General features: G+C 43.0%; 1 protein-coding gene across 4 annotated transcripts in view; it reads left to right on the forward strand.

Annotated features, from left to right (window-relative positions):
• The window catches only part of sh3pxd2aa (SH3 and PX domains 2Aa), a 99,930-nt gene extending 85,181 nt beyond the window's left edge, over positions 1–14,749 (forward strand). For 2 of the 4 annotated variants that reach the window (XM_070986709.1, XM_070986731.1), the window contains 7 exons: positions 1,566–1,649; positions 6,679–6,796; positions 8,272–8,675; positions 8,806–8,820; positions 10,312–10,361; positions 11,321–11,440; positions 11,844–14,749. In XM_070986709.1, coding sequence (XP_070842810.1) covers positions 1,566–1,649; positions 6,679–6,796; positions 8,272–8,675; positions 8,806–8,820; positions 10,312–10,361; positions 11,321–11,440; positions 11,844–13,862 — 2,810 coding nt within the window. In that variant the 3' untranslated portion in view covers positions 13,863–14,749. The remainder of the gene's footprint in view (positions 1–1,565; positions 1,650–6,678; positions 6,797–8,271; positions 8,676–8,805; positions 8,821–10,311; positions 10,362–11,320; positions 11,441–11,843) is intronic. The other 2 variants (XM_070986720.1, XM_070986740.1) reach the window with 1 other exon arrangement.
• The last annotated feature ends 2,217 nt before the right edge of the window (positions 14,750–16,966 follow it).

The following is a 16,966-nucleotide window of genomic DNA, read 5'->3' on the forward strand; positions in this document are numbered from 1 at the left end:
ATCTGTGTGATCTTTGTCTTCTTCCTGGTTGATCGGCTGATCCAGGCCCTTCAGCGCAGAACATAGCAACGCTAGTCAGCCGGTGTGGTTATCATTAGACAACAACAACTACTGCAAAAGTCATTTTCAACCTCCTTTATTCTTTCTGTTTCAAGATACAGTTGATTTTCATTAGAAACAGCTTAAACTATTCTTCCTGCTGTGGCAGAGTTTAAGGATCTGACATTTTTAACTCAATTACAGACGAATGACTCTGATGATAAGATGATTTACAGTGTGTAAGCGTGAATAAATGGATCCTTACATAATATTATCCTAAATCAGATGCTCAGGAAGAATTCCTTATTTATCGAATTGTAAACTGAATAAAACAATTAATCATTTTATTGGGTCAAAGAAATCAACAGTGCAACTGCCAGTGAAAACAATGATTGATGTGTGTGCCGTGAGAAATGTGACAAACTTGCTGACTAGCAGTGTCAGCCAGAAGGCAGCAGTGATTTCTGTTTTTGTTTCCCAGTCATGAGACTGCTCCCACAGAGAGGTGGGGTGGAGCGTGTATATAAAGATGACTGTTGGTTGAATGAAGAGCTCTGACAGTGTCCAAAAAACAAACAGAGGTTACAAAGGTTAGACCAGGACGGTGTTGTCTGTTTTCTCTGCTCAGACGCTAAAAAAAAAGCCAGAAAATAAAACGACTTATCTTATTAAATTCATTTACACGACGTGATAAACACGCACCCAACAGTACAGTACACATCCTCCAACAAATAACACTGCAGTGTAACATGTGGTGTTTGGCTACAATCAGTACTAAGTAAATGAGGAAGATCCATCCATCCATTATCTATACCGCCTATCCCTTTCGGGGTTGCGGGGGGCTGGAGCCTATCCCAGCTACAATGGGCGAGAGGCGGGGTACACCCTGAGCCGGTCGCCAGCCGATTGCAGGGCCACATACAAGGACAAACAAACATTCACACTCACACTCACACCTACGGACAATTTAGAGTCATCAATCAACCTAATGAGCATGTTTTTGGTCTGTGGGAGGAAGCCGGAGTACCCGGAGAGAACCCACGCATGCACGGGAAGAACATGCAAACTTCACACAGAAAGGCCCCGTCTGACCTGGGGATCGAACCGGCAACCTTCTTGCTGTGAGGCACGCGCACTACCTGCTGCGCCACCGTGCAGCTAAATGAGGAAGATCCGGCCCTTAAATGAAGTCTTCACATGCTGTTTTGATTTTTGCTGTTGACTCCATACTCTTCAGGATTAACGCCTGTGTCATACGTACACGCTGCATATGTAGTGGAAACTTGTAGAACCTGTTTAGGATCATATTAGATCCTCAGCTAAAACACTTACAGACCTACAGACTTACAGATCGACTGGCTTCATACTTGACATAGAGAAGTTGTTTCATTGTGCTTTGGAAATTCTTTTAGTGTCACTAATACAACTTTTTTTTGAATTTGTTCACTTTGCTAATCTGTGCTTCTTACACTAACTCCACATCCGCTTGTTTGTTTTCCTTCTGGGTTGCTCCTCATCATCATCAGTCACTAAGAGACGCAAAGCACATCTGAAGAGGCTTGACCGCCGCTGGACCCTCGGGGGTATAGTCAACCGCCAGCAGAGCAGAGGTGAACATGGAGACAGCAGACACACACACGCACGCACGCACACGCACGCACGCACGCACGCACGCACGCACGCACGCACGCACGCACGCACACACACACTTTCTCACTTCATTACTCCCCATCTTTCCTTGGTATAAAGGATGATAAAGTTGTTTTCTCGGCCGACACAAGCTGAGAGAGCATCGATGAGCCTACATGGAATAAGTCTGTTTGTTCATTCTTGGAAAGACTGCGTTTCCAGGTATTAATTCTGTTGTGCAACATTTTGGCAAAGTGTACGGAGACTGTCAACAAAAGAAAACAATGAAGACATGGATCAGAGAACAGCTTTCAAAATGTTCTCTTACAGCTTTTTCAAAAACTTGTGCTTGAGTGCTGACCTGTAGAGTTTGTGGCAAGCTAACAGTTTGCCAGAATGTTCAGTGCTAATTTTAAAATGTTGCTGACTAACAATGTACAGTTCATTTACAGATGCTATAAGAGAAAATTGCAGACAATTGAAAATTAGGTGGAGTCCATTCTTTTTGCTATCAAAGCTGATGAGATGGAGAAGTCAAAGACAAAGCTAGCAAATTCAATTCAATATTCCTTTATTAGAAATGTACCTTTGAGTTAAGATTCATTTGTCACATACACATGTACAATGCTATTTGAAGTGAAAAAAACATGTGGATATAATACAAATGTCTGAAACTCACCCGTCCATACAGCACACACCTTCCCCACAAACTGTAAGAAACAAATGTACAGTACACTGCTGGATCCCTCCTGGGGCCCCGCTCTTCACATATTTTGCGGCCACATGGTAAACAACCTCATTTACGTCCTCGCCAGTCAGCCAACAACAACTGGCCTGGAGTATCCACAGGGAGCAGCTTATTGGGTGGCCATGAGTCAGCTCTGACAGTAAAATCTCAAATCACACTCCATCAAACTTGGACTCTTTAGCTCACACAGAGCAACAAAATAATTGGACTGCATTAAACACATTTGGATAATTAAGGTTATTTGGCTCCCACAGCATAAACACAACAACCTTGATGGCCGCTGAGCCATGCGAACATAAATGATTGTATAACAGTGGTGCTGCTTAATTAAAGCAAGCTCCCTTAGGTTTGAAATGCTGTTAATGACTTTCGCATTTTGCTCGGAATTCTTAAAGAAAGAAAAGACAAACATGAAAATGTTCTTGTATGCTTTTATTTTTTTGCATTTGGCTAGTCACCTGCGGTTTTGTCGAGTCATTACTGCTTTAATGCTGAAAGAGAGACATGAGTCTATGGCTGAAAACTCTTGGGGCCGAGTTAGCGCTTTCTAATTCAGACTTTTCTCAGACTGTCACTTAGGCACCTGTCTGGTGCCAGCATTAGTCAGGGCTCCTAACAGACACCCTGTACTTATAATTTGTTTGTGGAAGCTGATCCTGGGCCAGTGCAACCTCTGTAAACTCCTCTTTGTTACTCATTGTCATAATGTAGCCTTACTGTACTGGCTTGTGTTACCACCTTCCCTCAGACCAGCAGGCAACAGGGCCCAGAGTAGTGATTAATCAGAGGAGATTGAATGCAGGGCAGCCTCAGGTCGAATGGAGTGTGCTTCTACTCTAGAGAGCCTATTGTAAGCTATACTGTACAGGAGAAAAACACACACACTGACATCGAGGAATTAATCCTAGTTGGTTTTGTGGGGAAGAATAGTGGAAGCTGAAAGGCAGAGGAACATTACTCATGCAACCTTTTCTGCCTTAAGGCTAAGCAGGAATGTTAAAGGATGACCATTCACAGTGTCTTACCTTTCACAGAGTGGACTCAAAGCGACATGAGACATGCAGCAGGTTAAGGGGGGCAGCGTCAGCCAGGTCTGCACCGTGTTACCAGACGAGATACAGTTTGTCTTCCAAAACAGTGAGAAAGTGGTGGAAAGTGTGAAAGTGGGGCAGCGGCCCAATGTGGACTGGTTTTAATCACACAGACCTCAACCTCTGTCGAGCGTTGATGAGTCACCCGGCTAGCTGTCGCCACCAGAGAATGAGGGCATGAAACACGTTTGGAGGCCACCTTCTTGAATTCCAGCACTTACTTTTCTAGACAGCCAGTTTCTTGCTTCTGTGGGGTAAAGGTATTTTACATTGCTTTATTTAAACTTGCTATCTGACATCTTGTTTTGTACAGTGGGATGGCTCTTTGATACACTAGAGCACACCAGTTTCTTCAAATGGAAACATTTTACTGTGACTGCCATGCAAAGCTGAATTGTGAGTAATCCTGGTCCAGGAAAGCTTCAGACTTGGTGTGCACTGAGACCACAAACAGCCCTGTGTTACAACGCTGCAGGGGGCTGTGATATTGGGGGTTGCCTCAGGTACTAGCAAGACATGAAATATGACCCAGGAAGTCCAATTTCAGGCACAGATTTATAAATTGAAAGGCTCATCAGATGAATGCTATCACCTTTTTTTACCCTTGTTTTTACTGGGGCCCTCTCTATTGGCACCCCTGCTGCATGATGATAAAAAATATATTAAGATTCGTTGGATCAACAACTTTGTACACCACAAGGTCTGGAGCTCAGGCTAGTTTTTTTTACTTTTGGTGTAGGAGGTATTACACATTCATATTCATAACAACATATTCAGCAAGACAGTCTTGGTTCAGCTGAGAGAATTGAAAACACTCCTGTGTGACGATTTAGATTTAACGGTTGAAAGAAATGTGTTAAGGCCACAGAGAAGGTTACAGAGGGCTCTGGAGAAACTGAAGACAGTGGACTTTCACATGGCAGCCAGTGTTATTGGCTGCGTTACAAACAAGCTAACGGCTCCTGGACCAGTAGCCCTTTTTCCACCATTGAAAATAGTCTCACCATGAAAACTGCAGCTGCTGCTGACTGGAGTCATGTCAAACTTTTTGTGCATCTTCCAACTTTTTCATTCACCGCCACTCTTCACTTTGTGACTGTATTACTGTCTACATGCTGTCCAATTACTGTAGGCTGTCTGTCTGTCTGTCTCTGCCTCCGCTTGGTTCTGTGCTTCAGTTAGACCTGGATCAAACCCTGCTATGTGCAGGTGTTTAATTACCTGGCACAGCAGATGGCTTTGTTGTTGAGAATGAGTGCCAGATAGTCAAGAAAACCGTGAGAAGACATCTGTCCACCTTTCTCCTGTTCCTATCCTCCCCATTTTCTTGTCTTCCCTTCCCCCAATTTTTGTCTTGTGAGCGGAGGCACCACTGTCCCTGTCTGATAATGCATTGCTGAGTTTGCGATAAGGAACGAGTGAGTGAGGTTTTACAGCTCCGTGCAGACACTTGAGATACAGTTTGATTTAGTAGCACTGGCAGAGGACAAAAACAAAGAGCCATCGCATAGGATTTATGTTCTCTCAGGATGTAATTTGCTAATGGAAGAAAGCAGTCGTATACTCTGCGGCCCGTTTGCTGACACAGATTTCTTTGCCTCGTTCGTGATGCTTCATAAAGAGGATGGTGATACTGATACTGAGATCTTGATAATAAAATAAGGGTGGGCTCAGGATTCTAATTAAATTACAGCAAATCTCCTCTTTTTGACTCCCCTGTCACCTGACACAAAGCCAGGTCAGGGTGTCTTGACCTCTCTGGGGTTGCTGATTGGCTACTGACAACAAAGTGACCTCATCGTGTTCTCGGCAGGGCTGGCGTTCCACGCTCCAAGCTTCAATAGAAGCCATCCTCCCTCCGCCCTGCTGGCAGTAGTCTGTGCTCTCACAGAGCGCTATCATTTACAGTGGGTCCCCAATCTGATTTATGGAGTCCCACTGACCACCCTCTCAACTCACTGCTCTGTCCATGCAGTGTGACACCGAAGCCAACACACAGAAAAACACACACACAGAAAAACACGATGGGCAAGATGGGCTCTGTGTTTTCACACAGTGTCAAAGATTTTGTTAGTAGTACTTTAACACACACATGACAGGCACACACATTTAGGTAGACCTTCCACATTTCTCTATAAGCCACCCTATTTGTTATTCCCTGTCCATCTTCAAGTACCTCTACACACACGCACATAGACACACACACGCTTTGCGAGCTGAGGTTCAGAGCCAGAAATTCCACTCTTCTCCACATTATTGACGTCAGCTGCTCTGCAGTGACAGGCAGGAGAGGGACTGGAATGGCCGCCGTCTGGATGAACCCCACCTATTGAAAGCATGCATTGACATGTATGAGCACATACCTCTGAGATATCATTCCTGGCCCTCACATTTCCTTCAACAATGTGGATGTACAGCCAGTCATCTGAGGTCACATTCTCCGCTGTCTAACTCATTTATTCTGTACATGTTTTGATCCCCTCCTGCAGCCGTTTCTGTCTCCCTTTCTTCTGCCTCTCACTTTTGTATGTAGATGCTTGGTCTTCCTCTGCATACCATACCAGCTCATCAGCCACTGGTGAACTCTCCCACCGCTGGGAAGCTTGGTCTGACCTCTCTGCCAATCCTTCGTCTCCTCCTCTGCTCCCATTTCTTACCTTGGTATCTATAAATCCCCTAACTTTCTGCTGCTCCCCACTAAGCCCATTGTAGGATTTCCTTCCCTGCAGGGTCTTGGAAGCCTTGCAGAGTGTGAGAGAGGAGTGGTGGTCAGATCGGGATCTGAAAGGGGAGATCTCGGCCCAAGAATCTAATCTCCTCGAGGGAGACCCTGATGTAGGCCTGCTGTTAGAGGAGGAATTTCCCTCTGGAGAGAGAGATGAACACTGGATCAAGGTCCAAATAGCTTGAATGAGGTCTAGCATGAATAAAAACAAGCAGAGAGGGAGAGAGGTTCCACCAGTAGAGGGAGATGCTTGTTATTATTGTGTAGGACAAGGGAAGAGTGTTTGTCTTGGTATGGAAATAGTGGGAGCATCTTAAGTAGGTCACACTTTTTCCCCTCATAAGGCCCTGTGGGACGATATAAACTATACTGGTAGTTTAACTCCTCAGTGTAAGACAACTTTAATGTCTTTAACTTTCTATTTCTTTAACTCTCTTCATCTCCAGAGGAGAAGTATGTGACGATACAGCCGTACACCAGTCAAGGGAAGGATGAGGTCAGCTTTGAGAAAGGGGTCACCGTGGAGGTCATCCAAAAGAACCTGGAGGGCTGGTGGTTCATCAGGTGAGTAAACACTGACGAATAAAAGGTGCACAGCTGGCAGAACCGCCACAGCCAGAGCATCAATGCATAGCAGCGACATGAGCTAAAAGTTTCTTTTTTAGTCATTCCGTTTATGAGAGAGCGAGTCCTCAGAGAACTGTGTTGGCGCTGATCATTGCTGAGTGCTGTGATCAAGGCAGCGCTTTCCTGCAGCTCTCATTTGCGTAATGGTATTGAGGAGAAACCATTAGCATATGACACTCTCTACAGATCAACTGCGTCCTTCCTGGGATTTCTAATGTGTATGTGTGTGTCTGCCTGTATGCACATGTGTGTGTTGTTTACCCAGCCAGTGTGTGTTTCCTGCCAGTTGTTTGTTTCCGTGTATCCTCGGAGGCAAAAGAGAGTGGAGCTCCTCTCCACAGCGGATTACTATCACATGCTGCCTTGTGGCATCTGACATACAGTACAGTGAGCATGCACCCAAAAGAGACATAAACTGTCAACGGTGTATGTGTTCTCGTGGTAGGTGTACACAAACTACTTGTTGAGGAGTTTTCCCTTATCCAAATTGGGAGTCTAAGGATAGATTGGAAAGGCCTTTGAGGCACATTTGTGATTTCTGATATCATGTTTTATAAATAAAAATTGGCTTGACTGGCCTTGTTCACTCCCTGGCCTTGTTGCTTTGCATTTTAGAGCACATTGTCCAACTCAAAATAATCCTCCAGATGTACCTCTGAGTCATGTTGCTCTCAGGCAACTGTTTTAACAGAGTGAATTTCAAGCGTGGGCCTTTTTTAGGTGTGGGGACGCCTTGTGGTCACAGCTGGAGTCATGCAACAGGGGAGCAGAAACGATCGAGTCTTTTCTGAGCAGAAAATGGCCCACCTGGAGGCAAATGACTCAGAGTTGCATTTGGAAACATTACTTATTGTTTCGCAAAGCACTCTTAAATGACTCATTTAGCGTAACAATGAATGTTGAAATGTGGGGAAGCGGTGTCTCTTTGCATATATTACTGTACGCAGTCTGTTTACATGCCTTTGGCTACCTTTACACCACTAGAATTAAAATAATGTCTGTTTTTCAATAAACAGGATCTTACTCAGTGTATTTTATTGTCCTCTTAAATGCCAGGAAACATGGAAATTTAGTTGTTTATTTGTTCCAGGTATCATTTGTGGTCCAACTATTATTATCTTATAAAACTGTACACTGGTGATTTAATATTGCACTTTTCAGCAGGGGGACTCACAATAAAGGATGTTCAAAATCACACAACAGAGGCTTCCCCTTGTTTGAACAAGCTCCAAAAACTCTGGATCTTACCTTTCCTATAATGAAGCCAGTAGCATCATTTTGTTTTACGCTCGCTGCCTTTCAGTGTCCATGTCCCCATAAACTGACATCTATGTGTAAAATGTGTGCAGTGCCCCAGAAAAAGGGAACAATATACAATATTAAACATACTGTCATTATGTTTCTATCCACAGATACTTAGGAAAAGAGGGCTGGGCCCCTGCCTCCTACTTGAAAAAAGTGAAAGAGGACTTCTCCCCTCGCAAGAAGACCCTGACAGGCCCTGTGGAGATCATCGGCAACATCATGGAGATCAGCAACCTGTTGCAAAAGAAGTCAGTCAGCGAAAAGGACATCCAAACAGAAGGAGAGGGTAGCTCCACACCGGAACGCCACATATCCAAGAGCGAGATCAGCCTGCCCATGCCCTATAATTCTGAAATCAATGCCGAGACGGGCAGGAGGCTGAGTGCAGGCCGTGACACCAACAGCCCGTGTCTGGGAATAGCAGCGAGTGCTGCCCTAAATGAAAATAAAGGGAGAGGCGAGCCAGGGTCCCCAGCTGTTGCCAGGGTGGCACCACATAGAGTGGAAATTGGTGAGTGTTTGTGGTGTGTTAGGAGACAATTGTACCAGTGAATAAAGCAGTAAATTCATTGCAGCTAAGGAGAGGAGGCGTTTTAGACTTTGTATGAGCTATTCAAACATGTCATTTTCCTTTTGTGTAGGCTTTGATGCTATAGGTAAGCTACATGGCTACTGGTGGTGGTGATGGTGTATTCTAACAACATGTACTTTGTCACAATGACCTGTGAAGCTTTTTAACATGGGATTATTAATGTGGATATCCATTTTACTCACATACTAACAATGTATGACCATTATGTTTGTGTCTCATTCCTGAGTGTTTGATGGGACATGTTGAGCACAGAACATGAAATATCCATCCATTATCTATACCGCCTATCCCTTTCAGGGTTGCGGGGGGCTGGAGCCTATCCCAGCTACAATGGGCGAGAGGCGGGGTACACCCTGAACCGGTCGCCAGCCGATTGCAGGGCCACATGCAAGGACAAACAAACATTCACACTCACACTCACACCTAGGGGCAATTTAGAGTCATCAATTAACCTAATGAGCATGTTTTTGGTCTGTGGGAGGAAGCCGGAGTACCCGGAGAGAACCCACGCATGCACGGGAAGAACATGCAAACTTCACACAGAAAGGCCCCGCCTGACCCGGGGATCGAACCAGCAACCTTCTTGCTGTGAGGCACGCGCACTATCTGCTGTGCCACCGTGCAGCCCAACATGAAATATATTTGCAGAAATTATTATCATACAAAGATCATTTTAATTTGAGCAAACACAAATCTGTTTTGTGCTCCATACATTTGTTTGCAGGTTTACTAATATCCACAGTCCCCACTGACAACCGTTTTCATTCACTTTTGGTTACTGACGTAGTTTTGTGAATTCCCATCTGTACTATTTTGGCTTGCCACCTGGTGTTCTTCATTGGTAGCGAGCTAAGTTCGAAACTAGTTGGTGAACTTGATCATTCCAGCTACATGGCCAAGGCATTACATTCATTACTCTAGCATAATTATTTTAAAAAGTGAATGAACTACATCTACTTTTAAAAGCATGCTATAAGGTGATTAATAGTAATTACCTGTCAATTATCAAACTCAATAGAGGGCCCTACATGTTTCATTTTGTACAAGAATTTGTGCCACTGAGTTGGAACAATTCGCAGCACAGTTGGAATTAAATTTTAAAAGGAACTACAATACATTGATTACTATAAAGCCAAGGTTGTGGAGATGGCAGTCATCAAGGTAACCAATTAGCTTAGTTAGCTGCTGCATCTATGGCCATTACTTAACAACCTACCAAGATAGCTTGGCTGCAAGATAATAAACTACAGACTCACTTATACCAGAATTAAATAAATGTTCATAAAACTAGTTATTTCCCTTTTTCCTCAGTAACCGATGATATTACGTGCAATCTGACTGCATGGTGTGTGAGGCTGCATCAGTCATATGTAAGATCAGAGGGTCTTGGTCCAGACGCCATGACTGCCAGCCACTCAGGGCTTCTGTAATAGTTTAAGTATTTCAGTCTTTGCATGTGCAGGAATGGGACACAAATGTTACTCTAGAATCCCTGTTGGCTGTAGTTTAAGTACACTGCAAATGCATTTCAGTGACATGTTTCTTTGTTTTTCAGGGTCTCCTAATCTGAGACAAAAACCTCCTCCAAGAAGGGAAACCAACTTGGTAAGAAAATCAAGAATCGACTGCACCATAAGAATACTCAAGAGGGCTTACTTTAATGTGATTGTGTGTTCAACAGAAATATGTAAGCATCACAGAACAACCAAAGAATGTTCTAGCACATTTACAAACACTCGTTCTAGCTGAAAAGGATTTTCAAAGCAGTATAAATGCATTAAATAAGGATAACAACACAAAAAGAAAGATTGTTAATTAGCTCCCAGGGTACTCCGAGAGTTGGCATAGCAACCATTAAAGAACACTAACAACAAAAGAACAATTTCAGCATGTCTTTCATCTATATCAACCACTGTGTACACTCAAATACTATAATATGTGTATTATCATATGCAGCTATAACTCATATCTTGAAATGATTGATGTTTTCTTTATCATATTTGTAGTCATTATGATTCTTAAAGGGACAGTTCACCCCAAAATCAAAAACATTTTTTTTCCACATACCTGTAGTACTAACTATCCATCCAGAATGTTTTGGTTTAAGTCACAGAGTTCTAAGTTTCCTTCTGCGTAGTGATACTGTTAGTGGGTGTAATTCAGTAGAAAGAAAAATAGGTCCTACATAGAACTGCTCACAACATGGTCTGTGTATTAACTTGACTAACCGTGCCAAGATTTCTGGAAAGGGACTTTGTTGTTGTTTTTCATGTTTTTTTTTTTGCTTTGTTTTGTTTTGTGCATTGTCCAACACAAGCTAACGACCATCTAGTTCCATCATATTGGAGAGCAGGCAAAAATCTCTACAGCTGATATCTCAAGAACTCAACAACTCAAACAATCTACATGGATAAAAAGCACTACAGACAAGGGGAAATTTTATTTTATTGTGATTTTATTGTTTTTGTTATTTTGGGATTAACTGCCCTTAAAGTCGTAGTAAGATTCAGCATAGTGATGGCTGGATGTGATGTCCACTGACATCTCTCCCCTTTGCTGTGCAGGGATTCCAGTTACCCAAGCCACCAGAGCCCCCTGCTGTGGAAGCAGAGTATTACACTATAGCAGATTTCCAGTCCTCGATCTCTGATGGCATCAGTTTCCGTGGAGGACAAAAGGCTGATGTAAGAGGCCATATCTACATTGTTGTCACTGAGATGAGACAGTCATGGCTCATTGAATATGTATGCAACTGTGTACTGCCCAAACAGGAAAAATGAGGCGATCAAGATGTAACCTTGAGATTTGTGTTTGAACATGATTATGTTGACAGACTTTGTGAGTCTCAGGTAGCGAGATGAAGATAATGTTGATTGAAATTTGGTGAGGGAGCAATTTTAGACAGTGTGCTCATTTTTGTCATTATTTTTTCTGCAAGACTGTACTAGCATATGTACATTACAGCATGTCTGTGATCATCTGGTCGTCTAACCCTGACTTATTTCAGTATTTAGCAAATTTGACAAATGCACAAGAAAGAAAAATACTATTTTTGATAGCTTTTATCTTCTGTCTCTTGTTCTGTAGGTGATAGAGAAGAATCCAGGAGGCTGGTGGTATGTACAGATTGGAGAGATGGAGGGCTGGGCCCCCTGCTCCTACATTGACAAGCGCAAGAAGCCCAACCTCAGCCGTCGGACCAGCACCCTGACCCGGCCCAAAGTCCCACCCCCAGCTCCACCTGTCAAAAAACAAGACTCTGAGGAGGCTCCCCCTGCTGCTAACTCTGCTTCTAAAGCCTCTGAGCCACCAAGCAGGCCTGTTTATGAGGAACCTGAATATGATGTACCTGCAATTGGATGTGAAGGTGAATCGGACACAGATTCCCTGAAGGACGAGCGCACCCTTGATGTGAAGATTGGCAATGTTGTCAGCGACAAGTATCGCAGCTCCCCTCCTTCCTGTAAGGCTTCTCCTCCTGTCTGCAAGGCGTCCCCTGTGTTCACTCGTCGAAGATCTTCCTTCAGGTCTGTAGAGGAGGTTGCAAAAGAGGAGTGTATCTATGAGAATGATGGCTTCAGGCGAAGCAGTGGTATTGAAGGAAAGTCGGTCAAAGGTTCTAGTGAGCCGAATTCCCCAAGGAGCTACCATTCCTCTACAGTCCCACGGAAACCCTCTGGATCCTCACCTTTAGCTGGTAGACCCATGAAGACCATGACACCAGAGATGAACCGGAGAAGCCAGACCTTGGGCAGACACATAGATATCAGCCTCAGGTCCCAGGACAGCAGCCCCCACTCTTCATCAGATGAATTGAGCAGAGGCCCCAAGAAAGGCCCTGCCTTCAGCCGGGATGTGGAGCAGAGAATAGGCCAGAGCCCCTCCACCAGGCCCAAGCCTTCTGTCCGACCTAAACCACTCCTGACCAAATCAGAGCCCCAGAGTCCTGAGAGGATGGATATCACCTCTCTGAGACGGCAGTTGAGGCCTACAAGTCAGTTTCGACATGGCCTGAAACCTACTCGTGGAGACGACTCTGAAACAGCCTCCATTATCTCGTCAGAGGACTCAATGTGTTCAAGAAGTACCTCTGATCTCTCTTCTGTTTACTCCAAAGGGAGCCGTGGTGATTCAGATGTGGAAGGTCCCAATCTCTATCGCTCCCTGGATGCCTATAAGAAGGTCCAGGACTCTGAGGTCAGCTTTCCTGCTGGGGTGGAAGTTGAAGTTCTGGAGAAACAGGAGAGTGGTTGGTGGTACATCCGTTGGGGATCTGAGGAGGGCTGGGCTCCCTCGTACTACCTGGAACCTGTCAGACAAGTGAGTGATGCAGGTGGGTTAGAATCAGATGGACATGGGAGTGGTGGGAGTAAGTCCAACAGCCTGGAGAAAAATGAGCAGCATGTTTTGACCCTCAATAACATCAATGTTCAGGGTCTGAGCCAGCAGCATCAAGGCTTGAGGAGGAATACTCCACCAATTCCTTCTAAGCCTCCTGGTGGCTTCTCAAAGCCATCGGGAATGGTAAATGGAGGTGTTCGGATGAGGAACGGGGTGCGCCAGGTGGCGGTGAGGCCCCAATCTGTATTTGTGACCACAACACAGCCAGCCAAGGATGCACACTACATGACAGGGTCTCTGAGGCGAAATGACTCACTTGGCAGAAGTGATCACTATGGCTCTGGTTCTGCCACGCTTGGTGTACGCCGAAATGCCTCCTTCAGCACTGTGAGGCCACATGTAGTTGTTGAAAGTCAGACAAGGCCTGCTGAGCGTTCCAGCCTGGGGTCCTCAGGGAGCTCATTCAGCACAAGCAATGTACAGGACGCCCTGAGCAGAGTTAATCAACGCAATGGCATTCCTGTGTCTACAGTCCGACCCAAGCCCATAGAGAAGAGCCAACTGATCCACAACAACCTTGGCAGGGATGTGTATGTGTCCATTGCTGACTATCGTGGCGATGAGGAAACTATGGGTTTCACGGAGGGCACTTGTCTGGAGGTTTTAGAGAGAAACCCCAATGGATGGTGGTACTGCCAGGTGCAGGACAGCCTGCTTCCCCGCAAAGGCTGGGTCCCCTCCAACTACCTAGAGCGGAAAAAATAAACCCAACCCCAAATCCTTCCTCTACCCTTACCCCCATCTCCCCCTTTTGATGTCTTCAAGGACGTGGGTGGCATCAATTCTTGCGAATGTTACCCATCACCTCCCCCAAGCAATATGTCCTTGAAAATGTACATTAATGAAAAGACTGTGTGTAAAAAGAAAGATGTTTTAATCTGATAAGGAAGGACACTTTTAGTGCTGGTTTACTAAAATGTATTTGAAGAGGAGTATAAAGATTTTAAATATTTTGGCTGGGAATGACAGACAGAAACATGGGATTGGTCACACTTGAGCAAGGAAATTTGAGGAGGACAGTATCTTTGAGAAATAAAATGGTATGAATGGGAGTGGTAACCTCTTAAAGAGGTGTGCATCATGTAATACAGAAGTTGAGCAGGGTAATGGCTATGCTTATTCCTGCCCATCACTGACTATGATGGCCGATAAGTGCCTTTTGTATTTGTTCACCTAAATGGAGGTCCTAATGGTGGATGGCAAAACATTAAATCAACCAAATCTTTTGAGTGCCATAGGCCTATCAACACCACCAAGAGTATTTCCTAACTAATTAAGAGCTCTACTATAGAGTTTAAACATAGTACAGCGTTTCGATCTTAAGCACTCCAATTGGGCCAACACACAGTAAAGAAAGAAAAAACACAGACTTAAGGAATTCATCATCAAAGTCATCAAGCAAACATTTTAATCTCGTTTTAATATTGTTTATTTACTTTTATTGTTAATGTTATAATGTCTTGTGCTGATGCAAGTATTCCTTAGAGAATTATTTCTGCTTTCTTGTGACATCTGTTTTCCACCCAGAGCCTAGAATTGGAAAAGTTAAAGCTCCTGCTTCATGTCTCGTACCATCCGACACTGGCAAAATATACAGTTTTGATAAATGGGGAAAGTTTTTTTTTTTTTTTCATAGATCCTCAAGCCCCTGAAAAATATGTGCGTATTCATATTTTTAATCCCATGTAACTATCTGGGATAATAAATGTATAAAAAACCTGTGAAACTTGAAAATAACAGTTGGATATTATTTTCCTGGAAAATCAGAGGCACAATTTGAGTGCTCTCCAGAACAAAACAACCTCCTATCTGAGTAGCTAATAACCTCAAAAGATCAAAACAATTAGTTTACAAAGGTTTAGGTTTACTGTCGATCCAGGGACAATTGATTTTGTACATATTTTGTTTTGTAGACATATAATAACACTGCTGTTGCAGAGATGTATTGAATAAGTACTGGAAATGCGGTGAAATAATTGAATCCCAGGGACATATTTGCACAGCATTAAGCCCAAAATGTGATCAAACCAAAGTGAGTTTTTTTGTGATTTTACTATTTATTTAAGGTACAAATACAATACAGTATATTCAACAAAATTCCTGAAACAAGGCTTCTGAACTGAAAAAAGTTTTCCTGTCAGTACCTGGAAGTACTTAAATAGAGGACAGCATGGTGAGTTAAGTTCATGTAAAACACGCAGAAATCACCTAAAAATATGACGGTAGAAATACATTTTCCCCAGCCCTGAAGTGAAATATGACAATTTGAAATTCTGAGCTAAAATCCAACTTTTGAAATTCAAATGGCTGATGTTCAAGACTGCTGAAATACATTTTCTAATGATAGGTATGAGCGCTCTGTATGAGGCTGAACATTAACTTTTCATTATGTTTCTGCTGGACAGTATCATAGTATTAAACTAAGTACAGTACCTGCTAGATTGCAGTTATCTATTTTAGCGAAACCATACTTGTTTTTTTGTTCATTTGTTACTCTGTGATCACACAGTGGCAATAATGAGGAATGAAGTGGTTCTGTTTTGTGAATTAGTGCACTTTAAACCTGCTTTTATGGTGCATTAATGTAAAGATGCAGTAAATACTCAGCATATTATTTATTGAATATGCTTTATTATTATTTAATGTCTCTCTATACTTTTTTTTTTATTCCAACTCCTCTCCAATGAGAGGTAGAACTCTAAGAGGAGCTCTCTCTTCAACTGAGCCCATAGTTTGAGTAGAATTGGAGAAACAGAGACCTCCTGTGGGAGGTCATAGGTACTACAACTTGATTTTATCCCATCCACAAGGCTTACAAGCCGTCTTACCTCAGTGCAATAAGAAATGCACTGCTGGTCAGTGAGTCTTACCAGTAATTGTACAGAAATGCAATGGTTTTTTTTTTCTCTCTTGTTTTTTTAAATCTCAGTGCAGCTAAAATATTTTTGTAGTACATGTTTTGTATCGGGCAGTAATTTATTTTTTTTGAAAATCTTAAAAAGTTCCTTTTTTGTCTATGCTGTGTGCTGCAACTTAAGCAAATCATGGACACTTCCTTCATCTTTATTGTACTTTACATAATGCCTGATTTTATGTGTATTTATTCTGAATAGTTTTATATCTTATCACAGTTTGACAATCACCTTATTCCCCCAGTCACAATATTACTGTGCGCCATTATACAGATTATCAGTGTTATGCAAATTGGACTCCACCTGAATATGCAAAATCCCGACTCAGCAGTCAACAAAATTCAAAAACGCCATCCTTTAGTTGAGACTGTGAGCTGTCTGCAATTCATAAATGAAAATTAAAACCCTGATAAGGACCTATAAATTTTGAAATTAAGAATTAGGTTGCTGATATTTGCCCCTTCCCATCCAGACGAAGGCATTATGTAAATGTGTTGAATCACTTTTAGCATTTGACTCCAGCATATATTTTTATTGCATATCGCTTTGTTTGATCAAGCTGAATTTACTTGGCTGAAATAGCAAGGGAATGGTTGTGTGTCAAGCGTACATTTAGCTATGTAGCATCGATCTTCTTTCATGCTTTTACCTTTTTTTTCCTTTTTTCCCTTTTTAGCCCTTTTTGTCAGATTCTGAAATATACCCTTGAGGAAATGTGCAATAGAAGCACATCATGCTTCAGCAAGAGGAAAAATATCACAGGTCTAGAAATATGTGAACAATTCCATCACAGCTGTTGGGAGTAGGTGTTCCCAGCCAAACTGCCAGTCATGAGCTTTTACCATCATTTCAAGTCTATCATTTGAAGTTTATCTGAAGGAGCAGAGGTGAAAGACC

Source organism: Chaetodon trifascialis, chromosome 2, assembly GCF_039877785.1.
Source record: "Chaetodon trifascialis isolate fChaTrf1 chromosome 2, fChaTrf1.hap1, whole genome shotgun sequence".
Lineage (NCBI taxonomy): Eukaryota > Metazoa > Chordata > Actinopteri > Chaetodontiformes > Chaetodontidae > Chaetodon > Chaetodon trifascialis.